Source organism: Nicotiana tabacum, chromosome 9 (genome assembly GCF_000715075.1).
Source record: "Nicotiana tabacum cultivar K326 chromosome 9, ASM71507v2, whole genome shotgun sequence".
NCBI classification, from domain to species: domain Eukaryota; kingdom Viridiplantae; phylum Streptophyta; class Magnoliopsida; order Solanales; family Solanaceae; genus Nicotiana; species Nicotiana tabacum.
This window is the reverse complement of record NC_134088.1, coordinates 113,673,559-113,692,449: the sequence shown is the minus strand read 5'-3', so window position 1 is coordinate 113,692,449 and position 18,891 is coordinate 113,673,559. Positions and strand designations below refer to the sequence as shown.

At 34.9% G+C, this 18,891-nt stretch overlaps 2 protein-coding genes across 2 annotated transcripts; one reads left to right on the top strand and one right to left on the bottom strand.

Annotated features, from left to right (window-relative positions):
• Positions 1 to 2,899: 2,899 nt before the first annotated feature.
• On the bottom strand, positions 2,900 to 7,429 carry LOC107795566 (putative serine/threonine-protein kinase PBL7). The gene is made up of 5 exons (XM_016618231.2): positions 7,033 to 7,429; positions 6,059 to 6,324; positions 5,703 to 5,892; positions 5,230 to 5,621; positions 2,900 to 3,526 (listed from the first exon to the last, which is right to left on the bottom strand). The coding sequence occupies exons 1-5, from the start codon at positions 7,145 to 7,147 to the stop codon at positions 3,233 to 3,235; spliced, it is 1,257 nt and encodes a 418-aa protein (XP_016473717.1). The 5' UTR covers positions 7,148 to 7,429; the 3' UTR covers positions 2,900 to 3,232.
• A 1,280-nt stretch (positions 7,430 to 8,709) lies between these two features.
• On the top strand, positions 8,710 to 9,141 carry LOC107795567 (uncharacterized). The gene has a single exon (XM_016618232.1). The coding sequence runs from the start codon at positions 8,710 to 8,712 to the stop codon at positions 9,139 to 9,141; it is 432 nt and encodes a 143-aa protein (XP_016473718.1).
• Positions 9,142 to 18,891: the final 9,750 nt, after the last annotated feature.

Genomic DNA, 18,891 nt, shown 5'->3' with positions numbered 1-18,891 from the left:
TTTGGCATGACTCGTAGTGAAGCTGATCACTTTATATTTTATCGGCACTCTGCTTCAAGTCTCTGTATTTATCTGGTAGTCTATGTTGATGATATTGTTATTACTGACAATGATCAGGATGGTATTACCAATCTGAAGCAGCATCTCTTCCAGCACTTCCAAACTAAGGATCTAGGCAGATTGAAGTACTTTCTAGGTATTGAGGTTGCCCAGTCTAGCTCAGGTATTGTTATTTCTCAAACAAAATATGCTTTAGACATTTTTGAGGAGACGGGAATGATAGGTTGCAGACCTGTTGACACTCCGATGGATCTAAATTCTAAACTTATGCCAGGACAGGGGGAGCCGCTTAGTGATCCTGCAAGCTATAGGCGGCTGGTTGGAAAATTAAATTATCTCACAGTGACTAGACCCGATATTTCTTATCCTGTGAGTGTTGTAAGTCAGTTTATGAATTCTCCCTGTAATAGTCATTGGGATGCAGTTGTCCGTATTATTCAATATATAAAATCGGCTCCAGGCAAAGGGTTACTCTTTGAGGATCGAGGACATGAGCAGATCATTGGATACTCAGATGTTGATTGGGCAGGATCACCTTCTGATAGACGTTCTACGCCTGGATATTGTGTTTTAGTAGGAGGAAATTTGGTATCCTGGAAGAGCAAGAAACAGAATGTAGTTGCTCAGTCTAGTGCAGAAGCAGAATATCGAGCAATGGCTATGGCAACATGTGAGCTAGTTTGGACCAAACAATTGCTCAAGGAGTTAAAATTTGGTGAAATCATTCGGATAGAACTTGTGTGCGATAATCAAGATGCCCTTCATATTGAATCAAATCCGGTGTTCCATAAGAGAACTAAACACATTGAGATTGATTGTCACTTCGTCAGAGAAAATATACTTTCAGGAGAGATTGCTACAAAGTTTGTGAGGTCGAATGATCAACTTGCAGATATTTTCACCAAATCTCTCACTGGTCCTCGTATTGGTTATATATGTAACAAGTTCCTTACATATGATTTGTATGCATCGGCTTGAGGGGGAGTGTTAGTTTACATCATGTATATAGTGTAGTATTGTCCCACATTGGTAGAGGAATAGTATGTCCTTGTATAGTATAGCTATAAATAAGGACCTCTTGTATTGTATTGTTCATCAATTATCAATAACATATTTTCTCCCGCCTTCTCACACTTATCAGCAGGGGCGGCCCAACGATGTTTGGGCCCTAAAGCCAAACTTCAATGAGGGGCCTTTTTCGGTATTAAAAAACTCATTTAGTAAAATTTTATTTAAAGTTTATTTTTCTAGTTTTTTGAGATGTAAAATTATTAATAATTTATTTATAATCGATTTCTTGACTAGGATTATATATGTTTCCACTTTCTAGGATTATTATTCAATTCTTTTAGGATTTCCTGATTTTCTAAAAAATATGTGACTCACCAATTTCTTCTTCTTCTTCTTGGATTCCATTGTCTGTCTAACTCAACTATATTAGTGGTTTGTTCATCTAGCACAAAATTTTTCCTAATTTTTTATTTAAAATTTTTATTGTTCGCTAAAAATTTATCAAGCGCTCCTTTTTGGGATTGTATTAAAGTTCCAATTCTTTCATTTTTTGGCATTTTTAATACGCGGATTTATATTTCTTGTTGATATATTAAAATTCATAATAAATAAATAAAAAGATGATACATATACTTACAAACAAAAGATATCAAAAAAGTAATAAATTCTAGATGCAAAATAATAAGAAAAGTACGGAACAATTGAACCTGATTTAACAAACAGTTATAGATAACTTGATATTACTTTTGTTGCTTCAATATTTTTGGTGCAATGCCGGAAAAGCTTGACAAAAAAGGGTTGCAATTGCCTTTTGCTATCTTACTTGACGGAATGTTTTATGAGATAGTGGACTTGTAAAGAAAGACAAAGTAATCAAAATAATATGGGCCTCATGATAATGATGATAGTGTATAAAGGAGTCAAGAAACATATGCACACCTAAAATTTAGGGCTGAATCCCAAAATTAACTATTCATATTACCAGATTAACTCTTATTTTTTTTTTCATGAAAAATATTTTTTTTTTGATATATTAGATATTTTTTTTAAAAAAACTATCATATGCAGCTATTTAATATTAGAAAATTTTGGGCCCCGTAGATATGGGGCCTCAAGCGGTTGCTTGAGTTGCCTTACCATCGGGCCGCCCCTTTTCAATTAAGTTAGGCAGGAATTTATATTATTTATGTGAAATATAATGTGAATAAAAATATAACAAAATGATCAAAATAACCATGTATAGCAAATAACCCATTATTTGTTTACTTTAAAAGTAGGTTGGTAAAGTATGATATTCGGAAAGCACATGCTTGCAGTTGCAGCTTATCTCGTTCTCTTTTTCTTAAAGCTGCTACTACGCATTAGCTAATTAGGTTCGATTGATACTGTCGGACTTCTCAATGAAAACTAAGCTTGTTATAATATATGTTCTCTATAACATCACTTCGGTATAATAGCCAAAAATATTCGAAACAAACGAAACTGTAATAAAGAAGTTTGACGGTATATGAAATGTTACTAAACACCGCTAAGTCTCCTTAATCGAGGTCTCGAATTCAAATATTAGGTATAGAATCGTCTTTAATGGGAAACGCTTTACCCGAAAATTTTGATACGGAGCATTTTAACTTAAAATGAAAATTTTCGGTGAGAATTCATCGAACAACTTGTCTAAATGATGTGCCTTTTGCTTTAGCTTACAGATGAACAACTTCTTGTCCTTGTTACTTCATACTATATATTTCCTTTTTTTTCATTTCTATTTTGCAGCACTTTGATCTAAAACAGTAAAGGAGAAGCTTTAAACTTTTGAAGCAAAGAAAGAAGATTGACCATAAGCCAGGCAAACTGATTCATTAACTAAGCTAAATTTCAAACAATTGGATGCTTACTTCTTGCTAATGAAGCATCTACTCCTTTTCCTAACTTTTATCTTTTCTTTCTTTGCTACATCTTTCAATCATATATATTCCATCTACACACTACTGCTTACATTTACACCAGAGAAACAAGACAATGCCAAAGGAGAACACTTGGTTTAATATTACGTTAGATTTTGAACTGCACCTGTTATCACGTGACACAAAAATTGATAACAAGGCATGTTGGTGTATTAAGTAGCCAATTTTGTTCTTAAATTTAGTCCTCTAACGACGTTCTGTCATTGCTCATCGACGTTAACAGGTTTCTTTTCTTCATCTATTGATCTGGATCTTTGAGAATTTTTTCGCGACCCTTGAACAGGAGGCTGTGTTTCGGGGTCATACTTTTGAGAGGCAAGGTAGTTGAGAGCAGTGACAATATCGGCTATGAGTGGCCGCATATTAGGTTGCTCCTGGACACACATTGCAGCAATTGCAAGAGCTTGGTATAAACCTCTCACTGGATAATGACCTTCTAGTACTGGATCTGCCATCTGGTGGAATTTCTTCCGATCTTTGAACAGTGGTCGCGCCTGCACAAGAAGAGTTAATCATGTTAAATAAAGTGCAGATTCGTGTAATCATAAAACAGAACAGAAGTTGGCATTGTAAAATCATAAAAAAAGGTGCTTCATTAGCAAATTCGGCTTTCCAAAATTGAAATCCACTGTAAGTCAACCAATTCTGGTATCGTGTACAAGAGTGCTCAAGCGAATAGGTAAAGTTTGTTTCAGCACATAAATGGAGTAGCTGTTTTCACTTTTCCCCAATGGAACAAATATATAGAAAGTGCCAATGCACGAGAATTATATATGGAATTAACATAATAAACGAAGTTCCTTAACACGACGAAAAGAGAAGTTTCTTAACAAGTCGAGGCGTGGTGCTCAACATAGTTTGCTTTATTGATTGTAAATTTCAGAGTATAATTTTGTACAGACATCATCTTTTCTTACCTAAAAGTAATACAGATGGTAGTTATGTAAACCTTACTATCACTAATAAAAGTATGAACTAACACGGCACACATGTCCAATCCAACGGCTGCATCTGATATATCAGGCACAGCTGCTTAATATATGCTTCAACAACAACAGAGGCAAGAATACCACCCATATATACCTGTAACCTGATTACCATGCCCCGAAAGCTAGTGGTAATGTGGAGCACATATTCCTGTATTATACTCGGTGGCGGACGGCGGACGCACATGGTGGAAAGCGGGTTCAACTGAACCCACTTCGTCAAAAAATAATGCTGTATATGTATAAATTACGATTAAAGCTGCATAAATTTAGTATAAATATTTTACTTGAACCCACTTGACAACTACTATTTTACGACTAAAGTTAGATTGAACCCGCTTGCACAAAATCCTGGGTCCGCCACTGATTATACTTGTTCAAAAGGCACAAATGCAATAACAATCTGATTAAACCAATACAAGATTCTTAAACGAGGCCCACGTATGGCCGGGGGAAGAAGAAAAGGGAAGGGGGAAAGAAATGTAGACCTTGACCATCACATCGGAAAAATGTTGGTAGAATTAGCTCTTAATAAAAGTAGCCCCATTCCTTAGTCTCCCGTGGCTGCTTAAATCAATTACAGGCAGTCTGTACAGCGCAGCCAGGGGGATATCAGAATCTAAGGGCACTACCCAAATGTACATGACTACCCCATTCCTTAGTCTCCCGTGGCTGCTTAAATCAATTACAGGCAGTCTGTACAGCGCAGCCGGGGGGATATCAGAATCTAAGGGCACTACCCAAATGTACATGACTACCCCCACCCTCCACCCCTTTCAATATAACCAAAAATGAAAAGATGACTCAGTAAGTGAGCTTCAACTCTTTCAAGCAGGAGGCAGTAAACTTATAGGCATTCAAAGGGATTTAAAAAGGTTTCGGGTATTGCCTTGTATTTTAGGTTGTATGCTCAGAGTCTGTCAAATAATATAATACCAGAGCTAACTCTAGCAAGCTCATCCTCACACACTCGCAAGTCTGCATTATTGTCCGCATTTATATCCAGAGTTAGATTACACATATAGGAGGGTAAAAATTTACAAGTTCAGTATAAAAAGACATTAGAAGGGGTTTATACATGTCTTAATATTTCGGGTTTGAAGCTCAACTTCTTTTGCATAAACCATAGACAAGCTAACAAGAAACAGGAGTGGACAAACCATGTATTATAACAGCATAAATTTACAAATGGCAAGACTAAGAGATCTTACCCAAGCAACTAGGTTTTGCTCAGCAGCAGATTTTGTATTGTCGATAGCTTTCCTGCCCGTGATGATCTCCAGAAGAACAACTCCAAAACTGTAGATATCTGATTTGAAGGTCAGTTGGCCAGTCATAGCATAATCGGGTGCGCAGTATCCATATGTGCCCATCACTCTGGTAGAGACATGGGTCTTGTCTCCAAGCGGTCCCACTTTAGCCAATCCAAAATCAGATAACTTTGGATGGTATCCCTCCCCAAGCAGAATATTTGAGCCCTTCAAGTCACGATAAATAACAGGCGGTTTCATTTTGTCGTGCAAATATTCCAGTCCCCTTGCAGCACCTGCAGCTATCTTCATTCTCGTGTTCCAATCAAGCCGTTTTTTTTCTGGCCAAGGGTCTGCAAACATACGTTGTTTTATCAAGGCTAAGGAAATTAAAATACAATTCGAGAACACAAATCCAATGGTGTATTGCATACCATGTAAATGGTCTTCTAATGAACCAAGAGCCATGTACTCATAGACCAGCACCCTCTGATCCCCCTCGACACAATAACCGATTAATTTGACAAGATTAGGGTGGTCAGCCATACTTAATGTGAGTACTTCCACAATGAATTCCCTATTCCCCTGACATCCATCGGGATTCAGCTGTTTGATGGCTACAACCTGCATTAAACAAATATATCAGGCATCAGTAAACAAAACCAATTAACCTTATATTCAACCACCACTTAGAGGAATAAATGCAAGAAAGCTTCAAAAAATGAAAGATGTCATATCTCGTGTGGGCTGCAAACTTTGAATAGTCTTACAATAATGAAGTCGAGCTGACCTGACCAGTATCTGCCAAACGACCTTTGTATACTTTTCCAAAGCCTCCTTCACCCAAGAAGTAGGCTGCTTTGAAATTTTCTGTTGCAGCTACCAGCTCATCAAATTTAAACGCCCGCGCCTTATTCACTCCATTAATTTTTATACCATCATTTTCCCCATCTCCGGAAATGCTGCTACAATCTCCATCTGTCCTAGTTGTAGATTGGTTTGCATCTTTAGCCTCTTCTTTCTTCACAACTTTTTGTTCATTTGCCTTTACCATATCTAAGCCACAAAAAAACACAAAATAGGCACCAAAAACCATGAGGCCCATTTGAGGTAGAAAACGACATGAACAAGCACATGTATAAGTAAAAGCCAAAATATACATGATTCATAACCTACATGATTCTCACAAAATAGTATACACAAGATAATTCCAATGATTACATAATTTAAAAGGAAAGAAAGAGTTCTTGAGCACAAAAGACAAAATTAAGAAAGAGATATTATACTTATGTGGTACCTCAACAATCAGCAGCATCAAAACCATCCAAAAGAATATAAATAAATTAATAAATAGGAAAAAACAAAAAAGTCAAAAGGTCCAAAAGCTGAGGTCTACAATTGCTGGTACACTAGGGACTTCCTAGAAAAACACCCTGATTCAGAAAAAATAATTTTTCAAATAAAAACAGCACCGACACATGACCCATCAACAATTCAACTTTTTTCTGAAAAATCAAGAAAAAATCAATAATTTCAACATACCCTTTAACATGCATAGCAAGAAATAAAGATCAAGAAAATAAAAGTCAAATCTTTGGATGCATGCAATGATAAAATACCAATCTTTAGGCCAAAAATATTCAATCTTTGATCAGTTTTCAATAACCCCACATTGAATTTTCCAAAGAACACAAATCAAAAGACAATTATTATTACTAATCAAGAAAACGATTAAATCTAAACTTAGGTAATAAAGCAGAAAACCTGTACTGGGCTGTGATTGATCATCTTTTTTGTATTGATTTTTGGCTGGTGGAATTCTCTTTCTTTCTCTTTTCTTGATTGATGATGAATCACCAGAACAAGGGAAACAGCCCATGGCCTTCCACTTTCCAAAAATACCCAACAAACTATAAACACTTCCCCTCTATAAGTATATATAGAATCTCTCTATAAATATGTCTCTCTCTCTCTCTCTCTCTATTTGTGTGTGTGTGTAGTGAGAATTTTCTATATGTATGTAAGCTATTTTCTCTCTTCTTCAGAGCCCCAAAAACAAAAGAGTTACAAAAACTTTAGGCAGAGTTTTGGCTTTTTGGTGAGAGAGAAAAAGAAAGAAAGAGAGAAATAGAGAGAAGGAGCTATACTTACTTTAATGTATGTTTTTGTCATTTTTTCTTAAAGTATGTTTTTTTAAGGGGGTTTACGGTCCTAATCAAGTGCAAATTTTACTAATTGGGTCTATCCAATAAACAGCTTCCACCTGTCATACTAGGGACTTTTTGGTCAGTTCGTATTTTTATGTCCTATTTTATTCTTGTTTTTCTCTTTCTTTTACTTTTTTTTCTCGTATGCTCTTTCTTTTACTTGAAGTAACATTAACTCAAATAATCCAAATTTATATTTGATAAATTACAAAAAAGAAAAGAAAAGATAATTGGCTAGTGAATAAAGTTATGCATAAGAAATTAATAATTATTTTAATATTTGATGCATTTACTTATTTTTCTGCAAAAGTTTGGTCATTACATTAAAAATGTGATATATAACGAATAATATAAACATTTTATAATTTTACCTTTTTTTTGTGACATCACTAGTTTGCATATCTCTAGACTATTTTATTGGGTATTCGTTGTCTCCCACGAACATAAGTATTGAATAGGCTTACGCGTATTGAAACAAATCACTCGATATATTTTGCCCCATCTATGATTTTGTTGACATGGTTAATTATGTAACCAGTGGCTATATACTTGTAAAGTGGCTAGTTAGTTAATTTGTAAAGAGGCTATTTTAGCTATTCATTTTTAGTTAGGCAGTTTTGTATATATTGTTAATACAAATATCAAATAAAGTCGGCTGGCTTATTCTAGATATTTTCCTTCTCTCTTCGTTATGCACTCTCTCTATCTCTCTGACCTCCATTGTTGCTCATCTCGAGCTTGAGTAAGGTGAGGGAGTGTGTAATTAATATGGTATCAAAGCCCGGCCATTCCATCACGATTATCTCTTCTGATTCGTTCTCTCTTTTGTTCATCATCCGTTTGATTTTGCCCTAATTTGTTTGATTCCTAATGTCAGTTTCATTTGCCTTAATTCAAGTGTCTGGGCTTCTTCTTCTAACATCGTAATACTAACATAACTAGTTTCAATTACTCATGGTTGTGGACGATTTGAGCGATATAGCTAGTACAACAGTGAATGTCTAAGTTCAAGAAAATTCCGGAATTGATCCAAGAGATCCTTTGTATTTGCATCCATCGAATAATCCTGGTGCTATGCTTGTGTCAACTCCTTTCAGTAGAGTTGGTTATCGATCATGGAGGCGCAGTCTATTGCGAGGACTGTCGGTAAAAAATAAACTAGGGTTTATAAATGGTGAATGCAAGCGCCCAGACCCCCACTCGCCTACATTCTGTCAAGGAGTGATGTGATGATATGGTGACCTCCTGGATCCTCAATTCTCTCTCGAAGGACATTGAGGACAGTGTTAAATACGCGAATGATGCTGTGGAGTTATGGATTGAGTTAGAAGATCGATATGAGCAAACAAATGGAGCTAGATTGTATCAAATCCAAAAGGAAATAAATGATACATCTCAGGGAGCCCTTGATATTACCAGTTACTACACTAAATTGAAAAAGCTTTGGGAAGAATTGAGCACTTTGAGTAAAAGGTCCCAGTGCAACTGTAATTGTACTTGTGGTGCCAAGGAAAACTTTTACAAAACTGAACAGGATAGGCAGCTAATACAATTCCTCATGGGTTTGAACGAGACATATACTGTAATTCGAGGAAGCATTCTCGTGATGAATCTATTACCAACATTGGCTCAAGCCTTTTCCTTCCTGATACAAGACAAGAAATAGAGGAAAATCAAACCAAACACTCATTGTTCATTGAGTCCACATCATTGAATGCCACCAGCTCTAGGTCCAATACTTACATGACCAATTACTCACCCAACAATGGCAACCACGGTGGTTATGGAAGGGGAAGGACTATGTGTGACTACTACAAGAAGCCAGGGCACACTAAGGACAAGTGCTATAAACTACACAGATACCCTGATAATTTTGGATATTCACGCAATCAAAATCAAAATCCCAATCAAAGCTTCAATCAAAATGAAGGTTTCAACCGAAATTAGAGTTTTAACAAAGGAAAGAAGGGTGGTGGCTAATGTTCATCCTGACACATCTTGCAATAAGGTAGAGGAAGCTAATGACCTGAATGAAGATCAAAACATCAGTGGAGCTATGAACTTTGTAGGTATAGTAGTTTGCACTTCCTCTATAGATTTTGATAAATTGTCATGTAAGTGTTTCAAAAACAAGACTGATTCCTGGATATTAGACTTAGGGGCTTCAAACCACATGACCTTTAATAAATCCCTACTTACTAACATTGTGACATTATCTTATCCACTCCTAGTTGTCCTCCCAAAAGGCTATAAAGTAAAAGTAATAGGAATTAGTAGTGTAACACTTATGCGTGACATCACCTTACATAAAGTAATGTTTATACCCTCCTTCAAATACAATCTAATTTCTATTTACTGTCTAGCCAGTTCCAACCCCAAGAGTATAGCAGCTTTGACTGATCATCTTTGCATTCTGCAGGCCCCTTAAATGAAGAGGCCTCTGAAGATTGGTAATGCCTGTGATGCTTTGTACTTTCTTTGCCCAAAGTGTCTGTGGAACAGGTACTCAGGTTTTGTAGTCATCAATTCAGTTTCTTGCCTTGATAATAGGACTCACTGCACACACAATTCACCCTATCCTGGTCATTCATCTGTACATAGCTCAATTTTCACAAATAAGTGTATATATTTCCCCTTTGTAAATAGTTCAAGTTCAAGTAATAAAAATCAGAGTTGGTTATGATATGAATATTTTATGGCATAATAGGCTAGGGCATGTACCCGTTGTCAAATTGAGAGGGATCTCCTCTATCCATATCCCTTTCCCATCCAAACAACCTTTCCTCTGTTCTATTTGTCCAATGGCTAGAAAAGGGAGACTACCATTTTCCCAGAAAACCAATTTCACAACTGAAATTTTTTAATTACTCCACATAGACATATGGGGACCTTATCATATGATAACACATGATAATTACAAATATTTTCTTATAATGATAGATGACTACAGTAGGTGCACCTGGACCAATCTTCTAACTTGTAAAAGCAATACCCTATAAATTATAAAAACCTTTGTTTCCATGGTTGAAACCCAATTCAACACCAAAATCAAAACTATCAGATCTAACAATGGTTCAAAATCTACCAGTACAGAAGCAAACCTATTTTTCCAATCCAAAGGCACCATCCATCAAAGGAACTGCCCCTACATACCACAACAAAATGGGATAGTAGAAAGAAAATACAAATATCTCCTAGAAACTGATAGGGCACTCTTGTTTCAATCTAAATTGCCTGTGAAGTACTGGGGTGAATGCATTCTATGTGCAACTTACATCATAAATAGAGTACCTTCTTCCCATAGTCACCCTAAATCCCCATTTGAATTACTTTACAAAATAAAACCAACATACTCTCACATGAAGAGCTTTGGATGCCTGTGTTTTTCTTCTGTACCAAAGGTGCATAGGGACAAATTTGAACCTAGAACATCACCACACATATTTATTGCTTATACCTATGGAGTCAATGGGTACAAGGTCCTAAGTCTTGCCACTAAAAAGATACATGTCTCCAGGGATGTTGTCTTCATTGAAAGTGTGTTTCCCTTCACTCTATCATCTAAAAATACACCTTTTTCTTCTGTTTTTAATCTCGCCCCTTTCATTAATCACACTCCTAAGAATGATAAACATATTTGTGATAGTGATGATAGCATAAGTGTTACACATAATCAGCCTTTAGAGCATGATACTCCTTTAATACCTATGAAATCCTCCAGATTAATTGAATCTTCCACATCTTCACCACAATCTTTAAGCCAAAGCACATCACCAGTTGGGGATCAACCAGGCCCCACATCCATTACCTTATAGAAATCACAAAGACCTCATAGAATACCACTATACTTATAAGACTATCTATACTCACTTCCAAAATTGAAATCATCATCACCTGTTGCTCACAGTAACTCAACTATACCATTTTCTCTCAATGCTTCATTTTCTAAAAATCATCATGTCTCCCCCGATGCTCTAAATCCTGAAAGTCAAAGTCTTGTAAGAGACATTTGCAATGACAATGGGCCTTATCATATGAGGAGGCAGCTATGAATCTTGCCTAGCAAACAACTATGAACCAAGAGTTTGAAGCATTACATGCCAACCATACCTGGGACCTAGTGCCCTTACCTGTTGGGAAGAAAACTATAGGTTGCAAATGGGGGTATAAGATAAAACACAAAGCAGATGGGGGTGTAGAAAGACTCAAAGCTAGAATGGTTGTGAAAAGATATACCCAACAAGCAGGCATTGACTATACAGAGACATTCTCCCATGTAGTCAAGATGACAACTGTGAGGTCTCTGATAGCTGTTGCTGTGAAAAAACGGGTGGCATATGTCCCAATTGGATGTAAATAATGCATTCCTACATGGGGACTTAAATGAGAAAGTCTACACGGAGATTCCTCAGGGCCTGGCTGTGGGTAGTTTAGAGTTGGTCTGCAGGCTCAACAAATCCCTTTATGGGCTGAAATAAGCCAGTAGGCAGTGGTATGCTAAGCTCACTGAAGCCTTATGTTCAAGGGGTTATGCACACTCTATGTATGACTATTCTTTTTTTTTTTTTACAAAAAAACTGAAAACTCAACTATCTATATAGTAGTGTATGTAGATGATATTGTGGTGACAGGAACTAACATAATGGCGATTGAATACTTGAAGGTTTTTTCTGAATAACAGCTTCAAGATAAAAGATCTGGGTAGACTACACTACTTCATGGATTTAGAGGTTCTTTACAAAGATGATGGTGTGATAATATCTCAGAAGAAGTTCACCCTTGACTTGCTCAAAGAATATCAGTGCATGAATTATAGTAGCTTTATTTCACCACTAGACCCAGCAGTCAAGCTCACTTCACCACTAGACCCAGCAGTCAAGCTCAAGGCAAAAGAAGGAGAGGCTCTGACTGATCCTACTTACTATAGGAAACTAGTGGGGAAGCTCAATTTCCTTACCAATACTAGACTGGACATAGCTTACAGTGTACAAAATCTGAGCCAATTCATGGATGACCCCAGACAACCTCACTTGAAAGCAGCCTTTCATCTACTTAGATATTTGAAAGGATATCCAACCCTAGGGATATTCATGTCTAGAGATACAGATTATACTATTAGGGCCTACTGTGATTCTGACTGGGTAGCATGCCCAGATTCTCGGAAATTTGTAAGTGGCTACCTTGTACTATTAGGCAGCAACCCTGTTAGCTGGAAATCCAAGAAGCATGACACCATTTCATTGTCTTCTGTAGAAGCTGAATATAGAGCTCTAAGAAAGGTAGTGGGGGGAATTGTTGTGGCTTAGTAGATTGTTTGAAGAACTTATAGTTCCTTTCCTCAAGCCCATTGCAGTGTTTTGTGATAGCGGGCCTGCCATGCACATAGCAAGGAACCCAGTGTTCTATGAAAGAACCTAACAAATAGAGGTGGATTTGTCACTTTGTGAGAAGTAAGCTACAAGAGGGGCTGATTTCACTACATCATGTAGGAACTACAGACCAGCTTGCATATGTTCTAACTAAGGCACTAACAGGCGTTAAACATTCAGCAGTTTTGCACAAGTTGACAGTATTTTTCACACCACCAACTTGGGGGAGGGGGTGTTGAGATGGTTAATTATGTAACCAGTGGCTATATACTTGTAAAAAAGAGACTATTTTAGCTATTCATTTTTAGTTAGGCAGTTTTGTATATATTGTTAATACAGATATCAAATAAAGTCGGTTGGCTCATTCTAGATATTTTCCTTCTCTCCCTTCGTTATGCACTCTCTCTATCTCTCTGACCTCCATTGCTGCTCATCTCGAGCTTGAAAGTCACACCTTTGAGTGCAATTTAATTTTATTTATAAATTAAATAAAGTAAAAAATAATACAAAGTAAACTTAAGGTTCTTTTGATCTTTTAGTTATTTTATCATTGTAAAGCTCTAATTGTGATAATATTAAAATTACAATATAAACAGTCATTATAAGAAGGGCTTTATTTTCATATTTGAACTACTTAAAAGTAGAGCAGTGATTCTAGCCATCCCACTAATTCACCTGATAACATCCAATTATAATACTCTTGTCTTTATAGTTTACTTATTTTGACCACCATAAATATAACGGGATGGATTGATGGCTTCATTCTTTATCAAAAATCTTAGATTTAAGTTTTAAAAATAAAAAAATCATGTTAGAGAATGCTTTCCTCTTTAACAAATCATAAGCGATATGAATTTAAATTAGTTGGAGTTTCAAGCGGATACAGGTTATCAGGTCGGCAACCAAAAAAATTCCGATCCGAATCTTATCTGAACTACGAGAATAACTGACTAACACGTGCCATACGGGGTCATTCTCCAAACGGGACAAGGCCAAGTCTTTAGATTGTTTAAGTAGGTTGAGTGACAAATCGGCCATAGGAGTATTCCGGAATATAAACCAAGCCGGCAACAAAAATGGAGCATACGACGATGCCACCTGTTTTCATTTTGTGGAAGTCCTCGGTAGAGGAAAGGGCACATAGCTTCCTCCTATAATGAATTTTAAACAATATGGATTCTAATTAGTTGGGGTCCCAAAGCGGATACAGGTTATCTGGTTGGCAACTAAAAAATAATTATGCTAGGGAATGCTTTCTCCTTTAATAAATTTTAAACTATATGAATTCTAATTAGTTGGGGTCTCAAAGCGGATACAGGTTATCTGGTTGGCAACTAAAAAATAATTATGCTAAGGATTACTTTCTCCTTTAATAAATTTTAAACTATATGAATTCTAATTAGTTGGGGTCTCAAAACGGATACAGGTTATCGGGTTGGCAACCAAAAAAAAAATTGTGCTAGGGAATGCTTCCTCCTTTAATGAGTTTTAAACGAGGGTTTCAAAGCGGATAGGTTGGCAACCAAAAGAAATTAATCCAGGTGGCAAAAACTCCATATCACGCCCGCATCAGATTATTGTCACCGAAGCTTCGTTAACGTTACCTGAAGGTCTTCTAAGTGACAGACAGTGTATTACAGTTGTGTGTGTTTCACTTTAGGTGGGCCCAAGAATGTGTGCTGTGACTTACAGTAGGTGAGAATTAGCCACCTACGCGGCTTCTGTTGAAGAGTTAATCGTGAGCCGGCGCCGATTTAGAACGTAAGTTTGACTCTTTAAACTAAGCCAATAAGAAATTGACAATTTTAATGAAGATTTACTCTTGATTGTAGAGAATTATTGCTTTTTTAATTAATTGCGGTTTAAGATTTGACCAAACAACTAATTTAAGAGTCAGAGAATTTTCAGAACTTTAGCTGAATATTCGGGAAAAGAATATGTAATTAATAATTTATTTTCTCGAAAGTAAAATAAAAGCAATTGTACTATCTAGGTTTCTTGCTTTGTCAATAATTCAAATAAGTTAGAAGTATAATTCAGTGTTTTTCCTTGCTTTCTTTCCTTTCAGCAAAGAAAAAGTATAATATGACCAGCATAGCTGCATTTGCAAATAATCTTTACTTTATTTGCAAGTAGAGATTTGTTTCACTAGAAAGAATTTGATTTTTATTGTAACTCCAACTATTTTTTCCAACTTAATTCCGTTTAAATTTATTTTAAAGTGTCCATAGTAATGAGCATTGTGTTTAAAACTTTTAATAAACATGACGATTAAGGTTTATTTTAGTGGTAGAGTACTTAACTTAATTACCAATTGATAGATTGGAGGTTCAGAGTTTTCAAATTACATAAAGAATAAGTGAATACTATTGATCCTTCTAGGTGAGGTTGTGAAAAAACTATAAAAAAAATTAATGTTACTAATAACAAAATGTAGGTAATGTGGAGGAAAGATTACAACATGTATTTTCAAATGAAGTCAAGTATTTCTTTTTAAAAGGGATGCGACACATTTTACATTTCAATAATTTTAGATAGTTAAAACATAAAAAAGAAAATTCACTTCCAATTCTATAGTTCTACAAATTTGTTCCAAGAATAAGACGTGCACTTTACAACAAATATTAAAAATTTAAGGTTTTCACCAACTTGACAAAATAAGCAGTCCCTTCTCCACACGTGGAAAACATATATTGTCTTAAAGAAATAAAAAAAGATTAAAGTCCATGTTCTCCTACGTATCCTTCTTCTTTTGTCGGTCCACCAAATCACTATATGAAATCACACTCCACAATAAATATTCTTATGTATATACCTCCATCTTCATGCACGAATTGATGAATAATATAAATAGATCTAACTGAAGTCGAATCTAGAATTTTAAGTTTATCAATTCATAACATGATTTTAAACTAATATATAACAATATGCGGCTAACAAATTGAGTTCCAACTAGGTGTTTACAATACATAATCGTAATAAAAGTTACTAGGTTCACGTAAATTAAACCTGTAACTCTTTTACTCCTGGATCTAGCCATCCTTCCAATTTTCAAAAATACATATATAAATAATGCCTTCGTGCGGCATTTCATCTCTCGAGAATTTATTTGACTTATCTTTAGAGTCAAATTGATTATATCAAATCGTATTTTAAAATTAATATTTAAATATTTAAAAATATACAAAAAAATTATTAATAGCAATATTTTCATATCAATATAATATATATATATATATATATATATATATATATATATATATATATATATATATATATATATATTATAATATTTTTCCTATTCATATAATTTAAATTTTCGAAAATTAAAATATAACAGATAATTTAGGATGGTCAGAGTAGTAATAAAATCACATAACCATTAAGATAAAACAAGATGAGAATTGAATCCTACATCCCTACGTGGCTTCGTCTGCTGCTGCTGAATTTTCAAACCTTGAAAATAATTGAATAAACTTCCTTGTTTCCACCTTATTAGCTTTGCCTAATTTTGTTACTACTCACGTTATTGTTGAGAAAATTAAATGTAAACTAACAAACACCTGATTTTCACTTGTCAAGTGATTAACTCACACACCTAATATTCAAATTTGATGTGTTTTGGCACCGAAAGTTAATTTAATTTGTAGAAACAGAAAGTGGAAAAACCTTTTTGAGTGACAACACATGAAAGATTACAATGGTAGTTGATTAGGAGTAAACCTAACTGCTATTGATTAATTTCTTAACCGTTTTACGTATTAAATAAAGGAGTTTGATTAATGCTTATACTGATTAACTTCTAATTAAGTGACAAGTAAGTGCGCATGTGTACTTATGTCCAATATAGAAAATTTTATTCAATTTTTCAGACGTGAAGGATAAGTTGCTTATGATTAAGACACTAATGACGAGGATTTTCACTAGCTAACTCTTCAATTTTGCATAATATTAGGCGGGGAATACAAAAGTTTGAATTTCTTATTTAGTATAGTAGTAATAGACAACAATCGACGGCACTGATTCAGTCGAGTGTGTTTGGTATGAATAAAGTTATTTTTTGATATTTGATTAACCGAATATGTATTCTATCAAAAGAGAGAAGTGACTTTCTTTACTCATGGACGGACTCGAAACTTTCATCAAATATGTACTTGAATTTTGCTAATATTGTTATTACTCTTTAATAGTACTATATTTTTTTAAGAAAATAATTTTCACTTGCTATTCACACATCATGAAAATAATTTTAATTGAAAAAGAAACTTTCATCTTATCAAAAACACATTAAAAAAATTTGGGAAAAAGTTTTCTTGGAAACTTTTACCAGTATTAACGGGTTGTCTTTGTTTTGAAAAGGTCTCCCAACAATCATCAGATGTAAATTAGAAAATGACTTTTTATATGTTTTTGTGTAAATTCTACGACTTAATTTTGCAATTTCTTTTCCTTTTTTTTTTGGTTGGACGTGTGGTTCAGAGTAGAGAAGAAAGACGTGATAAGAATGGAGTTTTTCACTATTAGTATGGAAGATATCAACGCTATCGCTGACTTTGTCAATCAGTATTCACCAATTTTGCAAAATTTTGGAACTTCGACAATTGACATAGTTGCATTCATGTTTCTCTATTTTAATTTCATCCACGTATGAAAAGCTCAACAGTTTTGCATTTGTTATAAAACAATAAAAGAAAGAAGAATAGTATTGAAGAGAAAATTATAGAGAGATGATTCTTATTGATTTTGGGATCAATTACAATGGAATAAAATCTCTCTATTTATTGAGAAAGAGTGACTTAGTCACCAAGTAATAATCTCTAAAATCTCTCTAAAATATAGACTTTTACCTTAAATACAATTCTATTTATAACTCCCCATTGAATGTCTATTCAACAGATAATGTGACTCGTTAAAACCTTAACTAAAATAAAACCCAGTGGGAAAAAAATTCTAGTGAAAAGAGTACACATATCTAACAATATGCCATTTGATTGACTCGTTAAAAACCTTGCAAGGAAAACTATCACGACCCAATTTAGGATCGAGACCGGCGTTTAGGAGCAAGTACTCCCAAGAAAAGCCTTATCGGTATTTTACAAAAAAAAAAGGACAGAGTTTCCCCTGTTTTTGGACTATCCAAAAAAATTTCTTGTCTCAAAATCAACAACCAACAATCCGAATATCAAACCAAACAATCAACAACTTATCAATTAACCAAAACATGTCTCCGCCATTTCTAATCAACCCACTAATAATCAAAAATATTAATTTATCTCCAAATTCGATGAGAAAGTGCAATACTCATCATAAGTCTATAATAACAAAAGAATACTCATGACACTAAAAGAATGACTATGGAGCGACTCTAAGAGTTCAAAGAAAAGATCATAACAATAAATAAAATCTCCGCCCTCGCGAACAAGTGCGAGGTTCACCAAGAACTATCAACATGTGCGCTCTAATTAACGAAATCCTTGCCTGCATCAACTGCTGTCTCTGTAAAAAAATAGCGGGGAGTGAGTCGCTAGCTCAGTGAGTAATAACACTTAACCACAAACGTTTTTATTGGGGACAAGTCAGAAAACATGCTAGTATATTAAACAATAAATATCATAAAAATACCCTTTCAGAAACAATAAACAATTTTCAGTCTCATCATGTTTTTCTTGTAGTATAATACAATTGACAATTCAATAATAAGCTCGGTAACCACTATATAATATTAATATTCATATTTTGGAGGTTTCGATGAACGGATCATATAGTCGGTATAACTGTGGACTTCTTCGCAAGAATTCAAATATAACGGTAGTCCCTACTCGAGGGAACTCAGTAACAGTATGCTAGTTCTACCTTCCTACTAGCGAGAGGTATAACGGTAATCGGTAATTGTAAGGTGCACCAGGTCTAACGAACCCGCCGTTAGCTACGAGATCCTTCAAAGTCTACTTCCATTTATACTTGTCTCTGTAATTCGTATATACTCATAGAAAATATTTTAAAATAATATAGGACATTTCGGTTCTTATCAAATCATGTAATTTCAT

What these genes read in the sequence shown, in the direction of transcription:
- LOC107795566 (XM_016618231.2), bottom strand. Translation starts at nt 7,147, where the DNA reads ATGGGCTGTTTCCCTTGTTCTGGTGATTCATCATCAATCAAGAAAAGA. An exon ending in TCAATCACAGCCCAGTACAG is followed by an intron (nt 6,325 to 7,032) that starts GTTTTCTGCTTT and finishes TTTGTGGCTTAG; the next exon opens with ATATGGTAAAGGCAAATGAA. An exon ending in AGCAAAACCTAGTTGCTTGG is followed by an intron (nt 3,527 to 5,229) that starts GTAAGATCTCTT and finishes CTTCTTGTGCAG; the next exon opens with GCGCGACCACTGTTCAAAGA.
- LOC107795567 (XM_016618232.1), top strand. Translation starts at nt 8,710, where the DNA reads ATGGTGACCTCCTGGATCCTCAATTCTCTCTCGAAGGACATTGAGGAC.